At 39.9% G+C, this 24799-nt stretch overlaps 1 protein-coding gene and 1 long non-coding RNA gene across 2 annotated transcripts in view; one reads left to right on the top strand and one right to left on the bottom strand.

Moving 5' to 3' along the window:
- The window catches only part of LOC140134643 (IgGFc-binding protein-like), a 36891-nt gene that overhangs the window by 407 nt on the left and 11685 nt on the right, over positions 1 to 24799 (bottom strand). The window contains exons 3-21 of the mRNA XM_072155108.1: positions 23431 to 23774; positions 20895 to 21777; positions 20450 to 20784; positions 18834 to 19401; positions 16129 to 16727; positions 15462 to 16032; positions 13476 to 14062; positions 12706 to 13255; positions 11588 to 11793; positions 10866 to 11007; positions 10447 to 10778; positions 9122 to 9680; positions 8436 to 9037; positions 6836 to 7397; positions 4913 to 5508; positions 4199 to 4763; positions 3892 to 4091; positions 2695 to 3075; positions 1741 to 2024 (exon numbers count right to left, since the gene is read on the bottom strand). Of these exons, the coding sequence (XP_072011209.1) occupies positions 1741 to 2024; positions 2695 to 3075; positions 3892 to 4091; positions 4199 to 4763; positions 4913 to 5508; positions 6836 to 7397; positions 8436 to 9037; positions 9122 to 9680; positions 10447 to 10778; positions 10866 to 11007; positions 11588 to 11793; positions 12706 to 13255; positions 13476 to 14062; positions 15462 to 16032; positions 16129 to 16727; positions 18834 to 19401; positions 20450 to 20784; positions 20895 to 21777; positions 23431 to 23774 (8866 nt within the window). The remainder of the gene's footprint in view (positions 1 to 1740; positions 2025 to 2694; positions 3076 to 3891; positions 4092 to 4198; positions 4764 to 4912; positions 5509 to 6835; positions 7398 to 8435; positions 9038 to 9121; positions 9681 to 10446; positions 10779 to 10865; positions 11008 to 11587; positions 11794 to 12705; positions 13256 to 13475; positions 14063 to 15461; positions 16033 to 16128; positions 16728 to 18833; positions 19402 to 20449; positions 20785 to 20894; positions 21778 to 23430; positions 23775 to 24799) is intronic.
- LOC140134644 (uncharacterized) overlaps positions 1 to 24799 on the top strand; it is a 28589-nt gene that overhangs the window by 1940 nt on the left and 1850 nt on the right. The gene's annotated exons all lie outside the window — the stretch shown is intronic.

Below are 24799 nucleotides of genomic sequence, written 5' to 3'. Positions count from 1 at the left end.
TCCAATGTCTACAATAGTCAACCTGTTTTATTTCCGCACGATTATGATGAGTATCCACCCTCTACATCATAATGCAGAGTCCTGATCGTCAATCATTTTGCTGCTTCTTGGGTCCTGCCTAAGTTTAATCCCTTAAGGACGAAACATTTTTTCCTTGTTACTTTTTCCCTCAACAGCTTCAAAAATCCAGAACTGTCTCATTTTTTCCATGTACAGATCTGTGTGAGGGCTTATTTTCTGCATAACAAATTTTAAACGTTATTTAATATTCTGTACCGTGTACTGGGAAGCTGGAAAAAAAATCCAAATGTGGTAAAATTGATTGGTGAAAAAACATATTTGTGTCATTTTCGTGTGGGCTCAGTTTTTAAGGCTTTCACTGGGCCCTCCAATTGATACGTCTTCTTTATTCTTTGTTTCGGTATGACCATGGCGATACTAAATTTTATAGGTTTTATTATGTTTAATACATTTTCACAAATTAAAACAATGGAGCACATTTACTAAGCTCTTTGCACCAGTTTTCTGTCCCATTTTGCATGTTCATTTATGTGCAAACCGCTTGCACAGGTATTTAGGAATTGTCTGCACCTCATTTATGATCCTTTTATGTGCAGCTGCACTTGGCATCATGTGACGCAAATTAGGGGGCGTTCCAGTGATCAGTTGGACCGTGCGCCAGATTCAACATGCAAAGTCCCACAGAATTGTGTTGCACTCCCCATGTTAAAGGTGCACCAAAAAAAGTAGTGCACTCTGTAGGGGTAGTGCAGGGACGCCAGATCCATGAAGAAACTGCACCGGAAATCCTGAATCTAGCGCCCCCTGCACACTACACAGGAAACTGCACATACTACAGACTGTTCTTAGTAAATGTGCCCCAATGTGTAAAAATATATATATATTTCGCCCTCTTCTGACCCTTATAAATTTTTCACAACATGGTGTACGGAGCTGTTTGAGGAGTCATTTTTTTTTTGCAAGGTGAGCTGACGTTTTCATTGATACCATTTTGAAAACTATGCAACCTTTAGATCACTTTTCATTTAGGAGCTTTTTTCCATTATGTGGTTCACCAACCGGCAATAACCGGTTTTATATTTTGATAAACCAGGCATTTTGGGACACAGTGATACCTGACATGTTTGTCATTTTTACTTTTGATTTAGTTTTATATCAGTTCTTGGTAAATGGGGGTGATTTGTTTTTTCTATATTTTATTATAATTTTTTTTTTAATATTTCTTAAACCTTCTTTGGTACTTTAATCCTAGGGGGTCTGATTGTTACTACCATCCACTCCAATACTGCTGTATTGTACCATATGGCATTTTTACATAGGATTCGTTACAATGAGCCAGTGAATAAATATAAGAGTGTGATATACAGGCAGGTTACATACAAGATAGGGTCCATAGGTTTGTTCTTAAGTCAAAACTGTATAGTTCGAGACAAAATTGCTTCCATGTTGGCTGCGATCCTCTAGAAAATGGCGTAGCGCACAGGATGCTGGCATGTACATGTTGCGGGCAGCATTGCCTACAGTATCTAATGGATAGCTGCCGTGATTGATGCTGAGGTCCGGGTTCTTATTCTATTGACTCGAAGTGTTTGGGTTTGCTCATCACTACTAGTAATTGTTCCTGGTAAGTGGCTCATTATTATAGCTTAATAGGTTAGTAAAATTTTGGTTGATCATAACTTGTCGATAGCTTACTTAGCCGAATAAATTGTTTCTTACCATCTCGTAAAGTCTTGGGCCCGCCAAGCGACAATGAAGTCTGAGAAGCTGTAGTTGATTTTTCTTCCCAAAATCTTAAGATCATCCAATATATTATTGTTAAAGTTTCCACAAGCCCCACAGAGGGACCCGAAGAATTTCTGGTGCACATTGATAGACAAGTCTTCATTGTGACTCAGTGTTAACTCCAGGTATTCACCTCTTCTTATTTGGAATCCTTCCAGGTTCGACTCTATAGTCAAAGCTCCAGATGTATGGGGAAGATGCACCATCCGGCCATTTCGCTGTAGTAACAAATTATTAGTTAATCAATTAGTTAATATTATTCTTGGGAACTATGGCTAAAACATTAAATATCTGTCAAAGCAATAATCACTTGAGGCGTAAAAAGCAACCAAAGGCAGTTCTCTTACTACCATATTGTGGGATTACCACAATTATATGTAATATTTACTTCATATCAGGTCAAGAGTGTTGTATGAGAAAATGGACCTGAAATTGGGGACTTTTTTTGGGCAACCCAAAATTTGTAAAAAAATATGTTGTACACACTTATGTTGTATGGATGAATTTACTGTTGAGGGAAAGGGATGCATGGAGTCATCCAAGTTTAACTGCATTCATCTAAACATCAAAGTCTGGGAAGAAAGTGCTCAACTTATGGAGACTTTGCCAATAAAGATCACCTTACAGTAAGGTCGGCACTTACTGCCATTGATGCTCCACCGGGGTGTATTAGGAAATATTCAAATATATTTTCCAGGATGGGATTAGAAAAACATTGCCTCTTAGCTACCTGTTAAGGCAGCCCCCTTAGCATCAAGCATTACTTTCAGGTACCCAACACCGGGTGGGGTTAAAGACAAACCAGTATATTTGTTCTAGAAGATACCAATTCCCAACCGTAGACATCAAATAAAAACATGTCTATTTAGTAATTCAAAATCTTCTTACCCAGGCCTGTCCACTTGGGCTTATAGCAACTGAGAATTCTGGGAAGTAGATGTGAACAGCAGAGATGTAGGAACCATCGCCATTGTTGCAGTTCTGAGTTATTACAACAATTCGGAACCAACTCTCATCATCAGAGTTGCAAACAGAGACCAGATCAAAGGTGTTTTCTGGGGCGATAGACCCGGATAAGTTGTCGAATGAGATCAGCTTGCCCATAGAGCTCAGCGTACACGTGCCACGCTTTTTGAAGCAGCCTTGTTTTCCTTCCTTAAGACCACAATATTCAGCAACTGAGCAATTAAACACGGTGCACTCAACAATGCCACCAACTTGACATGTACACTGCTGGAGACAGTCAGAGGACACAATGGTATCTTCGAGCTAATGAGAAAGAGAGAAGAATTGTTATTAGAGCACATGGACTCTCATGTAAAATGTCTCAGTATGGCTACCAAATTTGTTTAATGAAATTGGTATACGCTGATGCCAAGTGGTCATATAAATATAAAGGTAACGGACCTTTCAGGATACATTGGGGCTTATTTAATAAGGGTTCGCGGATCGCATTTTCAACAGACTTCCCAACGTTTTATGGATTTGCGCCACTGGGACAGGAATTTTGCAGGGGATTGTGTCGAATGCGATCAGATTTTAGCGCAGATGCACCGACTTTCATGCGACAGAAATTGGGGGGGGGGGCGTGCCATCAGATGATTCCGACTGATTCGGACCCAGTGCAGGATTTAACTTTTAAATTGTGTTGCATCCAATGCACTTACATACTCCAGGAAGCAGATGGTGAACTCTGTGGGACCTGAGCGGGGAAGCGTCACATGCAGGATATCGGGCACACAATCTTAGTGAATTGCGTCAGAACAATGCACTTTGGATGAACTCCTCGGCTGGGTTAGTAAATGTGCCCCATTCTCTTGTTTATTACCTGGATTTATCATCGGGCACTATACGAAACTCGAAACACGTCGAACCTCTTTGTCATGGATCCATAATACTTCTTTCATAGTAGTTTTATAGGGAAGCTCTACAACTATCCCATAGCTAATACATAGGGTAATTGTAGTTTTCTGATTAATTCTTTACATAGTTTTAAGAAGCTTCAGGGTAATTCCATGCACTGGCTTTGGACCATTGTAACAAAGCATATAGCACCACACGAAAGCTATCATTTCTTGGACTTACATCATAGTATCTTCCATTGTAATAGCATCCACATTTTTCCATAGGGACACAACGATTTCCATCAAAAAGATATCCAGCGTCACATTCACAGCCTTCTGTGCATTTCTGAGTGCAAGAGCCAGGTATGGAGATCCCAGAACAGGAAACATCACAGGTGTGAGCACATAACTCATAATGACTGTTCACTGGACACGGCAATCCTACGGGACAAAGTGTGACAATGACAATACACCATGCATCCATGGTGGTCTTTTTGGACTTCCATGAATAACTTAAAACACATGTGAGAAGTTATAGAGATACTTACTGCAGAAATCGGATGACCTCCATGATTTAATATTGGCCCCAGCAGCCTGGCACGCTGAAGCATAAGTCTGGAGGCTGTGACATAGGATCTCTGCTTGGCCATCGCTTGCACACATGTCAAACAAACATTGGTTAAAATACTCAGTCACGTTGACTAATCCATAACAGTCGGCAAATGGCCCATCTTCCTTCAGCAATAGTCCACAGGCCTCATCTCGGCGGAAAATGGCGGATCGCAAATTATCACAAGCCTTGCAATTCTCTTTACAGCTACAGTCGTTACCATCGTCATTGATCCTCCAAGAAGCCACAAACTCCTCAGGGTTTGCAGACAGTTGACCAGATGGCAGACGTAGGTCATCATCAGAGTGACCATTGAAGTCACCACATGCTCCACACAGTGCACTCTGGTAGGCAGAAGGAACTGCGACGTGAACAGAGTTAATGGTATCGTAGTGGACAATCACCTCAAAATCAGTCTGAAGGACAATACTGGAACCTTCTTGGTTGATTTCGACTTTACCATCCTCCAGAATGAGTGGCAAGTTGTGGATTTCATTATTAACCTATAAATGAATGTGCAAAAAATATTATTATACAACTAGAAAATACTTTAGCAAGGAATATTGATTTAGGCGATAAGTGGATTCCTTAAGAACCCTTGTTCAATTCTGCCACTACAGTAGAAATATGTTCCATCCACCCAATCACTCACCGATACTGTCCATTGTGTCTCTCGATTCATGATAATGGTATATCCGTGCACATTAACTATCACTGCGCGTGTCCCGACAATGTTGCTTTTTCCAAAACTTCCACCTTCAGCCATGATTGAAAAGTTGCCCAGTTCCAAGCTTTCTTGGCAGACCTCGGTCAAGGTGAAGGAACATGAGCCATGGAGGTTGTAGTTGAAACCATCATATGTTATGAAGTGGCTGTTTCCAGCCATTAGACAAGTGCCTATTTTCTTAGAGTGGCAACCAAGGATTCCATCAACTACCTTACACTCTTCATTGGGGTCACATGGTACTGCTTGGCATGCAACTACTCCATTGTCAGTACACTGGCACTGCTCATTGCACTGGTTACCTGGATAGAATATTTCTCCTTTTTGATAATATGCATCCTTGTAGTCACACCCACATTGGGAAATGGAGACACAAGTGTCTCCACTGAGCACAAAGCCGCTGTCACAATAGCATCCTTCTGTGCAGCTCTTCTGGCAGTCAGATGGAGAGTTGAGGTTTGAACATGTGGTGTGACATCCAGGTCCACATAGCTCATAATGGCTGTTTAGAGGGCAGATTGGAGCTGAAAGAAGAATATATATTTTTTATTATGTGCAACCTAATAAAGCCTTGCTTCTGCATCTCTACTACTCAACTGGATATTATACTTTTTTTTTTTAATTTTATTTGAATAAAAATATAGTTTTCTGACTGTATAGTCCAGTACATTCAGCATTTTTGCTACCTGATTATGCCACCGATCACGGTTTTTAGCAGAGAGTTCAATCTAAGTGGAGTTGGCCTCCCACCTTGTTCATTTCTAACAAAATTGGTGTCAAAAATTTGTGCTACATTTGTGCTGGTTTGTGCAGCAGAAATTAGCATTTGAGGCGCTATAATTTTAAAGATATTATTAAAAGTTCCCAGAGGTCATCAGCCATCAACCAGCCCCCCTACATTACCCAAATCAAACAAAACTGGTGGCAATGAATTGTGCTATATTTGTGCTGCTCTAATATTTGTTTGTGCCGCTTTTGTTTTAAAGATATTAGCACAATTGTAAAGGTCAAAAGGTCAGTAAGCCCCCCCCCACACACACACACATTGACCGAATCAAACAAAAGTGGTGTCAAATGTTTGTGCTACACTTGTGATGCTCAAATTTTTGTTTGTGTTGCTTTTGTTTTGAAGATATTTGCAAAATTGTAAAGCATATAAAAAAAAATCAAAGACCTGGAGTGATGTCACAAGCATGTGACTGATCACATGCTTCAGTTTATCCAGTTACAAGGACCTCTGATGACCTTGGGAAACTTCTATTTTTATTTTTAAATCAAAAGCAGCACAAACAAAATATGACCTCTGGAAACATTTATTAATTTCTAAAAAATGATAGCGGCACAAACACAAAGCCTGCTGCACAAACCAGCACAAATGTAGCACAAATATTTGACACTAATTTTGGTAGAAATGAACAAGGTGGAGGGGGGGAAACTTCACTTAAGTGTGAGTTCAGGTACTCAAAGTCAACCTTTGTTCTACGTTCAGACAACCCAATCACTCCTGAGTGCACTTATCACCAGTGACAAATTATATGGATAAGCTGAACTCTTATTGAAGATCTGGCTTAGTAATATTCTTTGTAGGCTATTAGTAAGCTCTGTTAAAGCAATGCATTTCCTAGTATCTCTAGAACACAAAGTATTCTAGAGCAGGAAACAAAGAGAAAGCCTCAAGTACATGTTTTCTAAAGTGCAGCCACGACACAAAAGTTGCGCAAACACTTAATAAATAAATGTGCATGCTCCAAAGATTTTCTTATTAGTGCAAAATATTGGTGCAGACATAATGATATATCTGGGCCATTTTCTTTTCATGTTTGAGCAGTGAAAGATGTGGACATCACTCACCGCATATGGTGTATTTTCTCCATGCTTCTATGGTGACTCCTTTCTCTTGGCATTCAGAGACATATCTAGCAATGGCTCCACAGACGGCAGAAAACTGGCCACCATAAACACAGCTATCATACACACAGTCAGTAAAATATGGTGTAGGGTCGATGACGTTATAGCATTGACTGAAAGGTCCATCTACTTTCTTGATAATGCCACAATACTGCTCTCCCGAGTATTTAAGGTTATCCTCTGGTTTGCAGCCGGGGCACTCTCCTACACACCCAGCTGTACATTCAGCTGTTTTTGCAACTCTATACTTTTCTTCAAACTTCCCTGTATCATCTGTAGTGCCATCTGGGGTCGAATCATCACTAGGATCCTGGTTGTAGTTTCCACAAATGCCACAGAGGTTCTCTGCATAAGTATTTGGCACCATCACTCGGCCATAATTGTCCCAGTTATAATTGACAGTAACTTCGAAATCAGTCCTAATAAATGCATGTTCTCCTTTCATGAATGCCTTGATTTTGTTGGATGCCAGGGAGAAAGGTAAAAATTTGGCAACTCCATTAACCTGAAAAAAAAAACACAAAAATTAAAGATGTTCCTCCACTTATTTCAAGAGAGAGAGAATTAAGTACGGCGGATAGATGCCATAGAGTGCACAAAAGTAGTTATTTATTATCTATCAGTTATCTGGCTCTCTGTTAAGTCTCTCGCCCCTTCCAAAACTACTGTACAACATTCAAAGATGTAATGGTGCCATGACCCTTTGCTGGCAGGCTTGTGAGCCACCAGTATCTCTGGAAAGCTGAGTGTTCTTGGTTGTGCTCATGGCTGTTACTGCTGGAATGAGTGATGGAAGTTCTGGCCAGTCATCTGCTGTAGGCAGTAGTGGGTTATAATATAGGTCATTTGGACAGTACCCCGGGTCCTAAGCCTTTTAGGGGGTCCATCCCCACCCAAACTACCCACCAAATTTTATACTGAGAAGGACCTTCACACTTGAAATCCTCCTACATCTGTTCATGCTCTCAATACACATGTACACAAGAGCCATTTCAGGACCTTTTAAGTCCTGGAGCTGCACATTGAATGCAGACAGAAGGGGTGCATCCTATACTCTCCAAAAAGCTGATTCTAGTATCTTATTTAGGAAGTGATTCCAGACTTGTTGGGGCTATAATATTCATACAGTCCAGGACCCAGTGGCTTAATCCACCCCTGGCTGTAGGTGATATCCTGTGTCTGCATATAAGGCTGCTCCACAGGTGTCTCAGGGCAGATTATTATACTTGTTGCTTGACCAGATTGTGCTGATGTCAGCTTTACCTGTGTTTTCTGGAACCCTGAACTCTAAATCCTGCTAGTGGCGCTGGAACGCAGCAGCTCTGGCACACTACATGCCGCATTGCTTCGCATCCTGATTTTATTATTGTATCTTGCGTTTTTTTTATTAAATGTTTTTTTTTCTCTTAAAAAATGACAACTGGTTTAGAACTGTGTTACTCAACCTACAATTCCCATCATGTTATATCAGCCAGCATAGTCTTTTCTTATAATAACTTCCAACACAAGTATAACTAAACAAATATTCCAACAAAATACTCACCAAAACTCTTTGTGGGTAATCCCTGGTCAATGTAATGGTTTGATTGTATACTTCTAAAGTCAGAGACTTTGTGTAGGAAGCAGTTCTGCTCCCTCTTCTTTCATTTTGAATTTTGACTTGGAATGGGGTGAGGTTTGGATCCATTAGAGGACATAATCCTGTCAATTGATAGGTACAGGTGCCCATAAAATCAAATTTTTTTCCATCAAATGTTGTGTAGTGGGGATCTCCCGTGCTGATGCAAGTGGAATAGCTTACTGGATAGCAGTCTCGGACCCCACCTCTCACCATGCATCTTTCGGTGTCTTTGCATTGGGTTCTTGTGCATATTACCATTCCAAGTAAGGGGTCACACTTACATCGAACACTGCACTTATCATCATTCCAGAACTCTTGGTTTGGCTTATAATATTGATCATTGAAGATGCAACCACAGGTGGTGACATCAATACATTTTCCAGCGCTGAAAACATATCCTTCATTGCACTGGCAGGTCTCTCGGCATGGGTCTTTGCATCTGTCTGGAAATGTCTTATCAAAGCATGTGGCCTGGCAGGCAGTGCCACAGAATTCATAGTGACTGTTTTCGGAGCAACCCATATCTAAAAAGAATGATACACGTCACAGCGAAACTTAAACCAATTTACGAATCCACTAAATAAAAATTTGACAAATAAAAAACTTACCACATCCTGTTGTGTTTCTCCAGTCAGGGATGAGTATTCCCTCTTTCCTACAAGCTGCAATGTAAGCTTCAAAAGCCTGACACAAGCCAAGCCCGTCGTGATGGCACAAATCATTGACACAGTTATCAAAGAAAACACTGGTGCTGATAGTGTCGTGGCAAGCTTTGAAAGGTCCATCTTCAGCTTCTAGGAGACCACAGAACTGCTCTTCTTCGTAGAGGGACTTTTGAGTTTCATTGCAGTCAGCACAGTTTCCATGACAAGTGTCCCAGCAGAAGTCATCACCATCATAAACTTTCCATGACTGTGCCCACTTGGTTATCACATTCAGTGGTTTGTTATCTGGAGATAATTTGTCATCTCGGGGGTTGCCGTTAAAGTTTCCGCAGAGACCTCCAACAGTGGCATAATAGCTACTAGGGAGTGTGATTTCTACATGCCAGTTATAATCATATTCCATCGTCAGGCCAAATGCTGTTTTAAGGACTGCGTATTGTCCACTTTGAGTGATGGTTAATTTGTCGGTAATGAAAGGGAGATTTGTAATTTCACCATTTACCTAAAAAAAAATTGCAAAAAAGTCATGGAATTAACGAGTATAGGGACCTAAAAGGGGATCATTTTCTACATTTACATTATCCTCAAGTGTGGGGCATCCTTCCATGATATCCAAACCCCGCCTTGATATAAGGTTTGTTGTAATGAGACAGCTTATTTGAAACCCCTTATATACAGTATATACTTAAGAGTTAATGCTGCATATTGAGTCAGTCTAACCCATGATATGTGCGTCGGAAGAAGACGTTTTTGCTAAAACACCTGAGACAGCCTCTGGAGGCAGGTCAACTATTCTTCTGAGAGCATGCCACAAGTGGCAACTGTCCTTCCTGCATTAGTGAAGGCAGTAATTTAGGCAGTGAAACCAAAGCTCCTAACTGTACACTAAATTTCATGGGGAGTTGCACCACCACAGCTGGGAACACTAGGACAGTGTCCCATGGATGTCCTATCAGTGGCAGATGGCTTGAGCAAAGTCCATTCCAGTGACTACCAAAATCTTACCCTGCCGCTTATGTACTATACCCACCACAGTGACTGCTCAGCAATACTGAGGGAAGAGAACTTTTTGTTATTAGAACTACAAATATGGATTTTTCCAGAAGTTACATACAGCACAAGATATGCTTGTTTGTTCTCCAAACTTAAATTGTAGGTCATCACTGGTCTAGTGTATAGCACATAGACTTTTCAACAACAGCATTAGTCCATGTATTGGGTGGTCATAGTATCATGCCTATCATTTATACAAGTGATGGGGCACTTACTCGCACTTGTCCAGGTTCATCTTTAACGATAGAAATGTTGAAGTTGTATACAATGATATTTATCAGTCTGACAGAAGAAGACGTTGGACTTCCTCTGTTGTCATTCTTCTCCTCAATATAGAAATACTCCAAGGTCGTATCAGAACCAAAATATTTAGCCAGAATATATGTGCAGGTACCATGGAAGTCAAAATTGTACCCATCAAAGGTATTAAAGTGTGGATCACCCCATACAGTGCAATAGCTTGTATAGTCAGGAACGCAAACTGCAACACTACCATCAGTGGTCACACAGTGCTCTTTGTTTCTGCATGTAACTGACTTGCAAGGATCTGTAAAAATCAAAAACATCTATAAGTGACTGATAAGTGAAAATGTATAAAAGACATGGGCAGTTATGTAACCAAAAGTTACCTGACCTTTGTTAATACATTGGACTTTTCCATCTACGGCTTTGCAAATTTCGTCAGACGAACAGCCGTATGAATCGCAAACCATCAAATGTTTAGAAGTACAAGTACAAGTCTGGCTGCAGTCATCTGAGATGATGGTTTCATTCACCTGTTGGAGAAAAAAAGCTCAACACATTAATTTCTATTCGTTATTTACAGTGTTCCTAGAATTAAGTATTGGAAGAAGTAATGGGGAATGAAAACAAGTAAGGAGAATATGGAGAAGAGGGAGAAGAGATTAAGGATTAAGGAAACTCTGAATCAAAGAACATTTGGTAGAGGGATTCGGGAGTTGTAGGAGAAGAATTGATGAAGGAGAAAGAAAAACTGATAAAAAAAAAAAGAAATAAAAAAAGCACGGTAAGGAAATTTATCAAAAATGAAATATTTTAAGAGAAACATGATTGATATGATGTTTTATTTCTGGGGTACAATGGAAGCCAGTAGACTCAATCTTCAAATGTGATTGGTGGATAACATAAATAAAAATTGAGGTGAATAGGAAGGAGAAGAAGTAAAGAAAATGGAAGAAGTAGAAAAGAATAGATGATAAAAAGATTGTAGAAGGCAAAAGGGACGGGAGAGATGGAGATGGTCAAGAGCAACACGGTGCCAGGAGCCCAAAACATAATCCCATCAGAATAAATGATCAATAATCCCTACGAAACTGATATTTTTAGTCTGTTTACCTTGTAGAATGTGGAGTTTAGGATACACCGGTCACACAAGTCTGGGGTCACACACCGGCCATTTTGGAAGAAATATCCAGTATCACATTGGCAGCCCTCTGAGCAAGTTGTTGGGCAGATTGTTATGTCGTAGAGGGAAGAGCAGCTAGAGTAACATACATCTGCACAAAGCTCATAGTGACTGTGCTCCTGGGGGCAAGTGTATGCTGAAAAGCAAAACACACACATATTAGACAATGGGCATCAACATTCACTATACAGTAGGTAGGTCAAATAGTTTAAACAATCCACATCCTCAATCATCTTTGGAGCTTCTATCATTCACCCTTACCATAGTTGATAAAATCAGAAATTGTATCTGGTTGTTGTAATCACAAGTTATTTTTAGCATTTAGCCTTTCTCCATGAACCCCTCTATCATGGTGCTCTACTTTGTAAATCTTATTACTTTACTACTATATGGAGCTGCAATACGATTCTGGTGAGGACCAGTTATCAGACGTGAGGTAGTTCCAGTCATTTGTCTAGACCTAAAGGCTTTACTCTTAAAAAAATCTTCAAGGAATTCTAGAAAAATTCTTTGGGGCCAGGGCAGGAGTGGTAAAATTAAAAACAATGTACACTGATCCTGCTATTGATTCTTGAATCCCACTAGTATTTCTGATCTTTATCACCTTAGTAGCCATTTTAGCCAATATTCGGTCTCCATGGACAAGAATGTCACTTCTGAAACTTATTGGCAGTAACAGGTCCCTAGACAGCCTTGCACCCAGCATGGCTTAAGTACCAACTACCCGAAATACCAGCACAGTGCTAGAACTGCGACCTGGACCGTGGACCATAGAAAGTAAAATTTGGGGGTTGTTTTGCCACCCTTGACCCAGTCCTTGAGAATTTTGAGAATTCCTTGGTTTGCCGAATACAGGTTGGATATTTGAAGCTCCAAAGTTTTTGGGGAACTGGGGTATGTACACTTTGTCTACTGTTTTTTCTACCCCTGCCCCAGCCAAAAAGGGGCTTTCAATTAGTCCTGGCATTAGACAGGGCATTAATTCTCACTCATATTAAAGGAGTTGAAAACATTATTATCCCAATAACTAAAATAATTTAGTACTTACGACAAAAGCTTTGTGTCCTCCATGGTTTTATCACAACGCCAGCGTCCTGGCAAAGCTTTGCATAGCCTTGGATGATGGTACAAAGTTCTCCAGTTTTTGTACAAAGTGTTTTAACACAGCTGTTCAAGTAGGGTGTAGGGTCAATCGCTTGGTGGCAGGTTGCAAATGGGCCATTTGGAGAGTTAAGAATGCCACAGAAGTCTTCACCAGAAAGCACCTTCCTTACTGCTCTGGGACAGTCACAGTTTGGATTTTCGGCAGAGCAGACATCTTCTGTAGTACAAAAATCTTCTGGCTCCTTCCAAGACTCTGCAAATCCAGCAGCATCTTTACCATATGGTTTTAGCTCATCTGTAATGTCATCATTGTAGTTTCCACACAGACCACATGTTTGCTTGTGATAGGTTGCTGGCACAGTAACATGAACAGCATTATCTAAGGTGATGACCATACCAAAGTCAGTTTTAAGGACAAGTCCTCCACCCTGATAATCAGCCCTGAGTCTAGTGGCCTCCAGCTCAAATGGGATATTTCGAAGAATATCATTTACCTGGGAAGAAGAAGTAAGTAAACTGGTAATGATCATAAATGTCATAATTTGAGAATATATTAGACACATCACAAACTTCTACTACTGTACAAGTAGAGTCACAAATACAAGTCACTCCGAATACGCCATAAACTCTTCAGATGGAAGTAGCCATGTAAGCCCTTGAGTTAGAATTTAAGCTTACACTACTACATATTTACGTAATACAAAGTGGTCTTACCAGAATTTTGTTTTCACTGCCCAGTAAAAGGGTGACAGTATAATTATAGACTTCGAGAATTACTTTCTTGCTGGTGGTAATGGAGCCGTCTATGTTCCTGATATGGATAACATAAGGAGTCAACTTTGACCCCTCAGTCAAACAGGTCTGCGACAATATGTAAGAGCAGTTTCCATTGAAATCATATCCAAAATTATCAAATGTATTGAAGGAGGTTCTTCCAATGGCTGAGCAGGTGTTGTATCCGACCGGATTGCAGCTCTGTACCCCCTTGACGATGCTACATTTTTCATAGAGACCACAAGAGGTTGACTCACAGGTGACAACCCCTCCATTGCAGGTGCATTTGTTCTCACATGTATTTTCAGGATAGAAGATGTCTCCAGGTTTATAATATTGGGAGTTGTAAAGACATCCACATTGGGACAATGGAACACACTCAGCACCACTGAGGACATAGCCCTTCTCACATTCACAGCCTTCCCGGCAGAGGGCATTGCATTGTGTGGACATTGACAAGGAGAGGCAGGTGGAAGGACAGCCACTGACACAGACATTGTATTTGCTGTTTAAGGGGCAGGACATAGCTGAAAATAAAGCACATAGTTGTAATAAATGAATATTGTGAATTATAAGTGAATTAATACAGAGATATTGTTAACGGGGATGCCCAATTTAAGGACATTCCAGCAAATAATTGATATTGTTTGTGTAATGAATATACATTGTGTATCAATTCTTCATGGTTGTCAATATCTCTGCTTACTGTCATGCAACAGGAAGCTTCATCATTTACTTCCTGTAGACAAATACCGGTCAATGGCCATGTGATGTTACACAGGTGCACAGTCCGTTATAACACACGGTGTAATCAGAGTTGTGTGGTACAACGAGCCGTGCACCTATGTGACATCACATGACCATGGACCGGTGTTTATCTACCGGAAGTAAACAATGTTGCATTACAGCAAGACAGAAAGCAGAAATCTAGAACTTAAAGTGGACAACCCCTTCAAGGCATTGTGCAATAGAAAGAGTGGATTATGTCTATATGTTGTAAGTGTAATGCCATATGGTGTCTGGTGGATTATGGTGGTATTCTCCCATGTGTGGCCCCAAATGGAATTAAGGGCATACAGAGGCTTCAATATGGCATTAAAGGGGTGTTCCAGGAATAAGCATAATTCTTATACAAATGGGTACTCAAAATATAAGCTAATGTGTAATTAGTTGTTATTTAAAATTGTGCTCCCCTTAGCAGCAAATTAGAATTAGCAGAAGAATTAAAATGCTACTGGCCCTTTAATCAGTCCGTTAATTTCCTCCGCACGGTCCGTTGTGGATCAGACACAGAACAGAAGATGGCCGCTGGTCACATGTCCACATCACATGTTCTGCACCTGCCTGGGCAGGTCATGTGATCACCGCTATCTTTGGCTGTAGTCAGTTGGTTGCAGTGCATCCAGTATGGCCAGTGTTGTGGTGATGGCAGTTACACATCATTACTATGGTAACAGAGCAAGAAAACCTGTTACATCATCACTGGGAGCAGAGCATAAGAGGGAGGAGGAGTTACTGAGAACTAAAGGATCATGGGACTTGTAGTTTCCAGTGGCGGCCATCTTAGTGATAACTCCACCTACTTTAGAGAGGCAAAAAATTATGTAAATCATAAAATCAAACTATTTAAGCTCCGTTTTGTGACAAATGATATTGAGTATTGTTGTACTCATTTATTTATATCATCATGGGTTTTTGTGTCAGACGTTCATATTCCCGGAATACCCCTTTAAGTCCAGTGGAAGTTGGCCTACGAAATGACTTTCAATATGGACTTCTATCAGGATAGAATATGAAAGGGATATGTACAGAGTAGAGTAGGTGGGATCTCCATATTATCAATGAATTTTGCTAGGGTATTGTTGAAGGTAAGTTAACTTTGATTTAGCTTTGCAGATACCATCCATCGATCATGTCAATACTTACGACAGTCTGATCTCCATTCATAGATGACAACTCCAAGGTCTTGACATGCGGCAGCATATCCGGTCAGTAGCCTACACATAAGGTCTGGTCTTTTACCGTAAGCACATATATCATAAACACAGTCTTTGAAGTAGTCTGACGGACTAATTTTAGAATGACAGTTTCTAAAAGGACCCTTTGGGTCCAGCACCATGCCGCACTCCTTTAGGTTCTTCTTTTGGTCAAATTCTAGCCTTAAAAGATTGGTGCAATTAATTTCTGGTACAATTTTGCATTGGTCAGCATTTGGACCTTCTCTCCAGCTATGTCCAAACAAAGTTATATTAGACTGAATTTTACTATCACGATCAATGAAGTCATCTGCAGAATCACCATTGAAGTTTCCACAGAGGCCACACACTGAACCGGAGTATGACGAGGGGAGCGTCACTCCAACTCGCGCTTCCCAGTCGAATGCCACACGGATTCCAATGTTAGTCTGAATAATGCATTGTCTACCAGACTGGAAGATGTTAATATTACCAATCTTTTGTTTCATTACTACTGGAAGAATTGACTTTATTCCATTGACCTAAAATAAGAACAATGTAATTATCAATATTCAATTTTTTATTAGATTTGTAAGAACTACAGTATCTGAGAAATATCCCTCCAAGTATGGACTTACCAAAACTGCTCCTGGTAATTCTCTTAGAACTTGGACTTCTGTTCCAAATATCCTGAACGTAACGCCAGTGGTATAAGAGACAAGCAGATTTCCTTGATTTTCATTGCGAACTATGACTTCAAAGTCAGCTAAATCATTCCTCTTCTTACACACTCCTGCCATTAGATACTGACAAGCACCCTGGAAATCGTAATGGAGGTCATCAAAGCTAACATAGTGAGGGTCTCCTGAAGCTGAGCAGATGCCATACTTGGTTGGATAACAATCTTGGATTCCATCCTTGATCGAACACTTTTCTCCATTTCCGCACTTCGTTTTGGTGCATTCGACCTTACGAGTGGTTGCATTACAGAAACATTTTCTCTGACAGTTGACGTCATCCCAGAAGGAGTTACCTGGATTGATGGAACGACCTTGGTAAAAGCAGCCACAGTTTTCCTTCGGTTGACATGTTCCTTCAATCATCACGTATCCTTCATTACACTCACAGACTTCAATGCAAGGCTCTGTGCATTTAGATGGGGCTTTTGGATCCAGGCAGGTAGCTGGGCAAGCACTTCCACATTGTTTATATGTGCTGTTTTCAGGACAATCCATAGCTGCAGATAAAAAATTGTTTATAGTAAGATCAATAGGAGACAATTTTTAAAGGGGTTGTCCATTTTAAGCACATTCTAGAAAGTAATTGATATTGTGTGTGTAAAGAAAGGTCATACAAATTTCCAATACGCTTTATGTATCAATTCTTTACAGTTTTCTATATCTCTGCTTGCTGTCACGCCACAGGAAGCTTCATTATTTACTTCCTGTAGTCCATGGTCATGTGATGTCACACAGGTGCATAGCTAGTTAGCATCACACAGCTCTGATTACACTCTGTGATACATGACCATGGACTGGTGTTTATCTACAGGAAGTAAAGAATGTAGCTTCCTGTTGCATGACAGCAAGCAGAGATTTAGAAAACTGTAAAGAATTGATACAGAAAGTATATTGTAGAATTGTAGAACTTTGCATAACACAAATAATATCAATTATTTGCTTAATGTGCTTAAAGTGAACAACCCCTTTAATTAAAACAAATTTAAATATTGTTCTGTATAGCAAGTACAAGCTTGAAATCCCAAGATAAACAGATGGAAAGAATATTCTTACTATTCCTTAAAAACTGAGAACCACGGAGAACAGTGGAGAACAGAATGGGCAGAATAAAGCACTTGGTGAAGGTGTAGCTCCTCTCAAAGAAAGGAACTCAACGGCCTGATTCTTCTTTCCTTAACCTCTTAAGAATCGGCCATTTTAGTTTTTTTGCTCTATTTTGTTTTCATTTTTCACTCCCCTTTATTTATAATCCCTAATTTTTATTTTTTATTTTTCAATGACCAAGCTGTATATGGGCTTGTTTTCTGTGTAACAAATTGTACTTCTTTGTGACAGCATTTCATATTCCATGCCGGTTACTGGCAAGATGGAAAAAAATTTCAATGCAATGAAATTGTAGAAAAAACTCATTTGCACCATTTTTTTGTGGACACAGATTTTACGGCTTTCATTGTGCACTCCAAATAACAACTTTACTTTATACCTTCTTCAGTGTGATTGTGAAATTACCAAATTTTTGGTTTTATTATGTTTTTAAAAAATTTAAACCTCTTGTACAAAAATTCTTAGAATTTTATCCCTACTGTGATGCTTAAAACTTTTTCATACTTGGGATCTGCTGCACATGAGGACGATATCATTGCTACCGTTTTGAGGACTGTACAACTTTCTGCGCCCTTTTTATTAAAGTTTCATGTGTTGCAAAATGGTGAAAAAGTTATAGGGTTCACTGTCCGGAATAACCATTTTTATATGTTGATAGATTGTGAGTTTTGGGATGTGGTGATACCCTAACATTTTAGTTCTAGGGAAAGGGGGAGATTTGAATTTTTCTTTTACATTTTGTATTATTTTTTTTAACTTCTTTTTAGACCCCCAAACATACTTTAACCCTTGGGGGGGGGGGGGATCTGATGATTCCTACCATATAGTACAATACTTTAGATTTGCCATCAGCAAGTAAGTAGTTAACACCCACGATCTGTGCCGGCAGCGATTGCAGGAGTTAGAGGTTGTGTTTGCAGCATAAAGCAGCCAACACCCACCATGTATGAAGATGGCACAGCTCTTGAGTCCTCTTAATACATCCATACATACAAGTCATAATGGGGCTCATTTACTAAGGGTCCAAATCGCGCATTTTCATTGGGTTTCCCGAATATTTCCAATTTGCGCCAAATTGCCTCGGGATTTTGGCTCACGCGACAGAAATTGGGGGCGTGGCCGTCGGAAAACCTGATGGATTTGGAAAAAACTTGGAATTTTTAAAAAAAATTGTGAAGCAAGAATAGCACTCAGATACACCGGGACGAAGAAGGTGAACTCCTGCGCAGCAACGACACCTAGTGGATATCGGGCGCACGACCTTAGTGAATCCCGGCAAGCTCCGAATAAACGTCGGACAACGCGCAGCGGGATCGCGAATTGACCAGGTAAATAAATCTGCCCCAATGTGTTAGGGGGTAAACTTTTGATGTCCCCATACACAGATAAAGATATTCAACCGGTGATAGTGAAAATTGTGGCTTAATCTACTGAAAAGTTATCTTGGTTGTGTCTACAACATCTAATCAACATTAAGAATACATTGATTTCCTACTTACGGCAATTTGTGATATTTCTCCATTCACCAACTGATAGGTCTTCCCTGGCACATGCATCACTGTAGGCCTTTAATGTCTGGCACAAGATCTGATAGTAACCGTCATTGAGGCACATATCATAGACGCAGTTGTCCTTATATATGTTAGGATCAACTTTTTCACGGCAACTTTTGAAAGGTCCACTGCTCTGGGTTAGAATGCCGCAAAAATTACTGTTTCCATAGAGTCTTTTGTTCTCATTAGTGCACGTTACACATTCTCCATTACAGTCATCATGGCAGGTTGTATCACTGGAATCTTTAACTTTCCAAAGTTTTCCATACTCTATGGGGGTCAAAGTTGCTCCTCCACTGTTAAGGTCGTCTCTTGAGTTTTCATTGTAATTTCCACACAGACCACATACAGCATCGTAATAACTGCTGGGAACAGTGATTTTTAGGAGAATGTTCCAGTCATAGAGAACTTTGAGCTTAAAATCGGTCTGAAGAATGAGGGCGGTTCCACTTTGCGTTAATATCAGCTTGTCGTTATTCAGTTTAAGGGGAAGCTGAACTTGTTGGTTATTTACCTAACGAAATATTAAAAAAAAAAGAATAACATAGCAAATTAAGTGAAATCTGGGAGTGAGAGTGATCAGGGCAGAAATATAGATTGAGAATAGGAGGAGGACATTTCCCTGGAGTCTCTACCACCCGCCATCTCTGCAGATGAAAAAAAATGGCCTCATTTATGTGTCACCCTCTTCAATTGCTTCATTGTCCTCTGGGAAGTATGCAAAAATTTTTTCTAAGGGCCCGAATCGCGTTTTTACGGCGGGTTACCCAAATTTTTCCATCATGCGCCGATTTTCCCTGAATTGCCCTGGGTTTTTGGTGCATGAGATCGGGATGTGGCGCATCGGTGCCGGCGTGCACGCAACAAAAACGGGGGGCGTGGCCGAACGAAAACCCAACGGATTCGGAGAAACCGCCGCATTTAAAAAAAAAGTGTCGCTGGATGCGCGCTTACCTGCACCCGGCCCGGCTTGGTGTACTTCAGTGCATTCCGATGAACTTCAGCGCCGCAGCGACACCTGGTGGACGTCGGAGGAACTGCCTTAGTGAATCGACCCGAATCCTCCACACAGAATGCGCCGCTGGATCGCAAATGGACCGGGTAAGTAAATCTGCCCCAATGTCTCTTTTTGCTACCTTGAAAGGCAGCCCCCTTAACACCAAGTATGACCTACCAGAAGCCTAAAATTATGGTGTGGGATTAAGCCAATGCATCATATCTATTCCATAAGGAACAGACTGCCAACTGTAGACAGCACTGTTTTGACCTAGTTGGGTCTCCACAGTACAGTGTAGGGAACTGGATTGGCTGTGTGAGATGCTCTTGACTAGGTTCAGACAGTAGGTGTTCTCCTTATGAAGAGGTTGACAATTAACTTGGTGTTAGAAAGGCTGCCTTTCAAGATAGCAAAAGGAGGCATTGTTTTCCATTTAACACCTTGGAAAACGTTTTTGAGATGAAGGCCTAAAATATATTTTCTCATCGACCTCCATAAATCTCAACTCTACAACTTTCTTTATTTGGCCAAATATGCAAAACATGGTGACTTGTGAAGAACTTACCCTCACTACTCCAAATTCTGACCTGAAACCAGTTATAGTATAATTGTAGACCTGGATGTTGACTGATTTAAGATATGATACAAGAGATGAACCTCTGTTTTCATTCACAGTCTCAATATTAAAGAATGGAAGGTCGGGATCACATGTTTTGGACATAGTATAAGAACAGGTCCCTTGAAAATCATAGTTCTTTCCATCAAACGTGTGGTAATGGGGGTCTCCCCATGCCCAACACGTGGCTTCTCCAATTCCTTGGCATTTGGCTTTACCATGATCAATTTTACAGACTTCTTTCTTTCTGCAAGTAACTTGGCTACATGACGGTCGGGAAGAACCTATAAAACAAATTAAAATACTCTATGTTACAGAACCCTATATAGATTGGTACATTAGAAAATCTGCAGATTGAAAAGCGTTCCTTACGTTATCTTCTACATCAACCTACCACCAAGACAAGTTGCAACCTCTCCAAATGCGTTGAGGTTGGAGATCCCAAAAACACTCAGGCTAAAGGGGCTGTTGATGCTTTCAAAAACATATTTAGTAGAGCTTGAAGTCAGTGGGAACTCTACCCAAGAATAAACGGTTCCTTGGATTGGGTTCCAGTTGACGCCATTGAGAGAAGCTTTGTTGACAGTTATGGATTTCAGATCCGATGACTTTGCTACTAGAATGGCTTCATTACTAAAATCATCCAGATCCACAGCTTGATATGAAGTACAAAATGAGGTCAGATCTGGAACGGTCATAAGAACTGTGTCATAACTGATGGTTCCTTTGTTGCCACCGGTGCTATAATACAAGACTTGGATGCCATCTGTTGAATTGATGAATAACGGTGCATCCGATGTGAGTTGTAGTTCAAGGGTATTTCCAGCATCTAGTTCCTCACTCTTTTGAAGGGATCCTGCTTGGTAGTTTACTATGGTGTTATCAGTGGCAGCTGTGACATATACCAGATCATACTTGGCCTGGAAGGATACAGTTGGTATAAAGAACGTTGTCCCCCAAATAAAAGTCGGCTGCAGCTGTTCATAGACGTGGTTGCATTTGGTAAACTTCAGGGAGCAGGTGTGACCACTCAGGACAGCAACTGCTTTGTTTGACAGAACTTTCGTTCCGCTTAGATCATCATCACTTTGAAACTGGATGGCTTGATAGCTTTCGAGGGTAAATTTAAATGACTTTCCTTTGCCATAGGTTTTTCCAGCATAGCTCAAAGTCCCGGTGGGAAATATGGTCACTGTTGAAGGTTCTTTTGCAATAATAGCAAACTCTTTAGACGATCCTTCAGGAGGAGTAACAATGTAATATTCAGTGCCCAACTCCTGTGGAAAAACAGTGAAAAAAAATACAATTACCTACAAATAATAAAGTCTTTAACAAAATTACCATCTTAGCACAAACCAAGAATGGTGGTGGACATTTGAAGATGACTTGAAAGATCTAAAGCAACTAAAACTTGCGAGACCTCAAAATTTTCTATATATTGGGCCATAGTTTGTTCCTTTTTAAAGGAAACCTACCACCACAAATCTACCTATTACCATATATACTCGAGTATAAGCCTAGTTTTTCAGCACAAAAATTGTGCTGAAAAACCCTAACTCGGCTTATACTTGAGTCAAGGTAAAAAACAAAACGTGAATTCACCTTTTGACACTCCCCGGCATCCATTACGGCTCCGACATAGGGTCCTGGTCCGTCACAGTCTTCGTGACGTCAGCCGCATCGGCACACACTATGATATCAGCTTGCGGCTGACGTCATGGTGCCTGCGACGGACCGGGAGGGGCTGGCAGGCTATATATTCGAGAAGGCAGGCAGGCTATATACTCAAGGGGGCAGGCAGACAGGCTATATACTCAAGGGGGCAGGCAGGCTATATACTTGAGTGGGCTGGCAAGCTATATACTTGATGGGGCTGGCTAAATACTACAGAGGCTGGCTGGCTATATACTCTAGTGGGCTGGCTGGCTATATACTCCTTGGGGCTGGCTGGCTATATACTCTAGGGGGCTGGTAGGCTATATACTGGGAGGCTGTAACCAATGCATTTCCCACCCTCGGCTTATACACGAGTCAATAGGTTTTTCCAGTTTTTTTGTGTCAAAATTAGGGGTCTTGGCTTATACTCGAGTATATACAGTAAGTTAGATTTTCAAATTATTTGTAGCACTTTTTTGTAGCACTTTTTAGGGCTAATCCTTTAGTTGCACAAATCTTTTATAATTTTTAATGACCCTTACATGCAAATGTAATAAAGATCCTCTGGGGTGTGGAGCAAATTTACTAAATTTGCAAATTAGGGACATTAAAAATGATAAAAGATTTTGGCAACTAAAGGATTAGCCCTAAAAGGGCTATGCTACTATAGATATGAAGAAGCTGCCACCGAATGTACCTTAATAGGGAGATCCGTGGTGGTAGGTTTCCTTTAAAGATGGTTTAGCAATTATCAAGTGAGTAGAACCGAGATGATTGGAGACACTGGACATCATAGAAGGTTTTGAAAGGATTATTTTGAGATGTCTAGATATATGTGTGTCATGAGGGTGGATACAAATATTGGAGCATGAAGTGAAGTAGCTATAGAGCCTTAAAAGAAGGGCCCACAGACAAAAATGTAAGAAAACACCAAAAAATAACACAGGACAGGAAAGAAGTGGAAGACAATTTAGTAAAAGTTTTTGACAACACATTTCAATTTCCAAATTTTCCATTGTTCCAAATGAACATAGAACAATGCAAAGTGACCTCGACATAGACTTTGCTTGCACCAAATTCACCAGATTATTGAGATATTTGACCATCCGAAAGGACTGGAGATACTTTTAAGTGGAGGTGAAATGGTCAAAAAGTTGAAGGTCAAAAGCCTTCTATAAAACTTGAGAAGAAGATCCAATATACCAAAGAACAAACTAAATCGATACATGGTAAAAATTATTATTTTAAAAATCGATTGGATGAAATATTCATACCGTTAGTGGATATAAAGAAGCAGAGTCCGCACTCAGGTCCTTGAAGTTTACAGAGACCACTGACACTGGGTTGTTGGAAGTGACAGACACAACATAGTTGGAGGTCCCAGAATCCATCAGCTGAATCTTAGATGGAAGTTGAACTTTGGTTTCCTCGAGTTTGTTCAAGGTTAGCTTCGGATTGAAAGAACTGGCACTGATGGTATTGATTCGGACGCTGACTGTGGTAGAGTCTTGTAAGGCCGTGATGGAAAGGCTAAGGGTAGGATTGCCACTATTTTTGTTGTGGTTCTGCATAAAAGCTGTAATGAACTCTGTTCCTGGGACTCCAGCTGTGCACAGAGCTGCAGAAGGAGAATATTTGAAAACAATAAATTTACAAAAAAAAATATAATATATATTTTTTTTAAGTCAAGTTTTTTTCTGTTTCTTTAGTTTTCATCCATCTCTATAACGTCTCTATAGGTACAAAGTCATATTTGCTCTGGTTATGTGACACGTCAGGGGACTCTTTGAAGTGTAATCAGCGCATTCCAGAACTTGTCACGGTTGGATAAGTTATGTCACTAAATCAGCCTTAAAATGCTTCAAGTAAGATGAATATGTCAAAGAACAAAACATGAAACACACATAATAAATACAAAGTGAAAAGTGACCTACAGGGGATGTATACGGGGAACAGCCGCAGCTTCACAAAGGAGAGAAATATAAATATAGTCAAAAATAATATTTTTTAACAGTAAACATTTGTTCTTTCGTTCTTATTGTTCTTTTCTTTTGCATCTATATATTTCTCACTTTTCTTTCATTCTTATTTTTTTGTTTGTGTTTATCTACTTTTTTTTTCTTTTTTTACTAGTGTTCTTTCTTTCTTGTGTTCGTTCTTTCTCTTTTTCTTTTTCTTTCTCTTTCTTTTTTCTTTAATTCTATTTTTCTTGATTTGTTTATCTTTCCTTTTTCTCACTTTCTTTATTCTCTCTTTTGTTTTTTTTTTCTTGCTTTCTTTCTTTTTTGGGTTCTTCATTTCCTTTGTATCTACCTATCTCTCAGCTAATTCTTGTTAATTTGTGTTTATCTACTCTTTCTTTCTTTCTTTCTTTCTCATTCATTCATTCTTTCTTTCTTTCTTTCTCTTTCTTTATTTCTTTCTTTCTTTATATCTACTTTTCTTTATTATTTTTGTCTTTTTTCATTCTTTATTTGTCTACGGACATTTCTTCCATTATTTTATTATCTTTTCTTCCTTTTTTTCTTGCTCTTTATTTCCTTTGTGTTCAACCTTTATTTCTATCTTTCTATGTATTTTTTAGCTATCTATCTAGCAACCTTTCTTTCTCATTCTCTATTTCTTTTGTTTCTATCTATCTAC

Source organism: Engystomops pustulosus, chromosome 6, assembly GCF_040894005.1.
Source record: "Engystomops pustulosus chromosome 6, aEngPut4.maternal, whole genome shotgun sequence".
NCBI classification, from domain to species: domain Eukaryota; kingdom Metazoa; phylum Chordata; class Amphibia; order Anura; family Leptodactylidae; genus Engystomops; species Engystomops pustulosus.
This window is presented reverse-complemented; position numbering and strand designations above follow the sequence as displayed.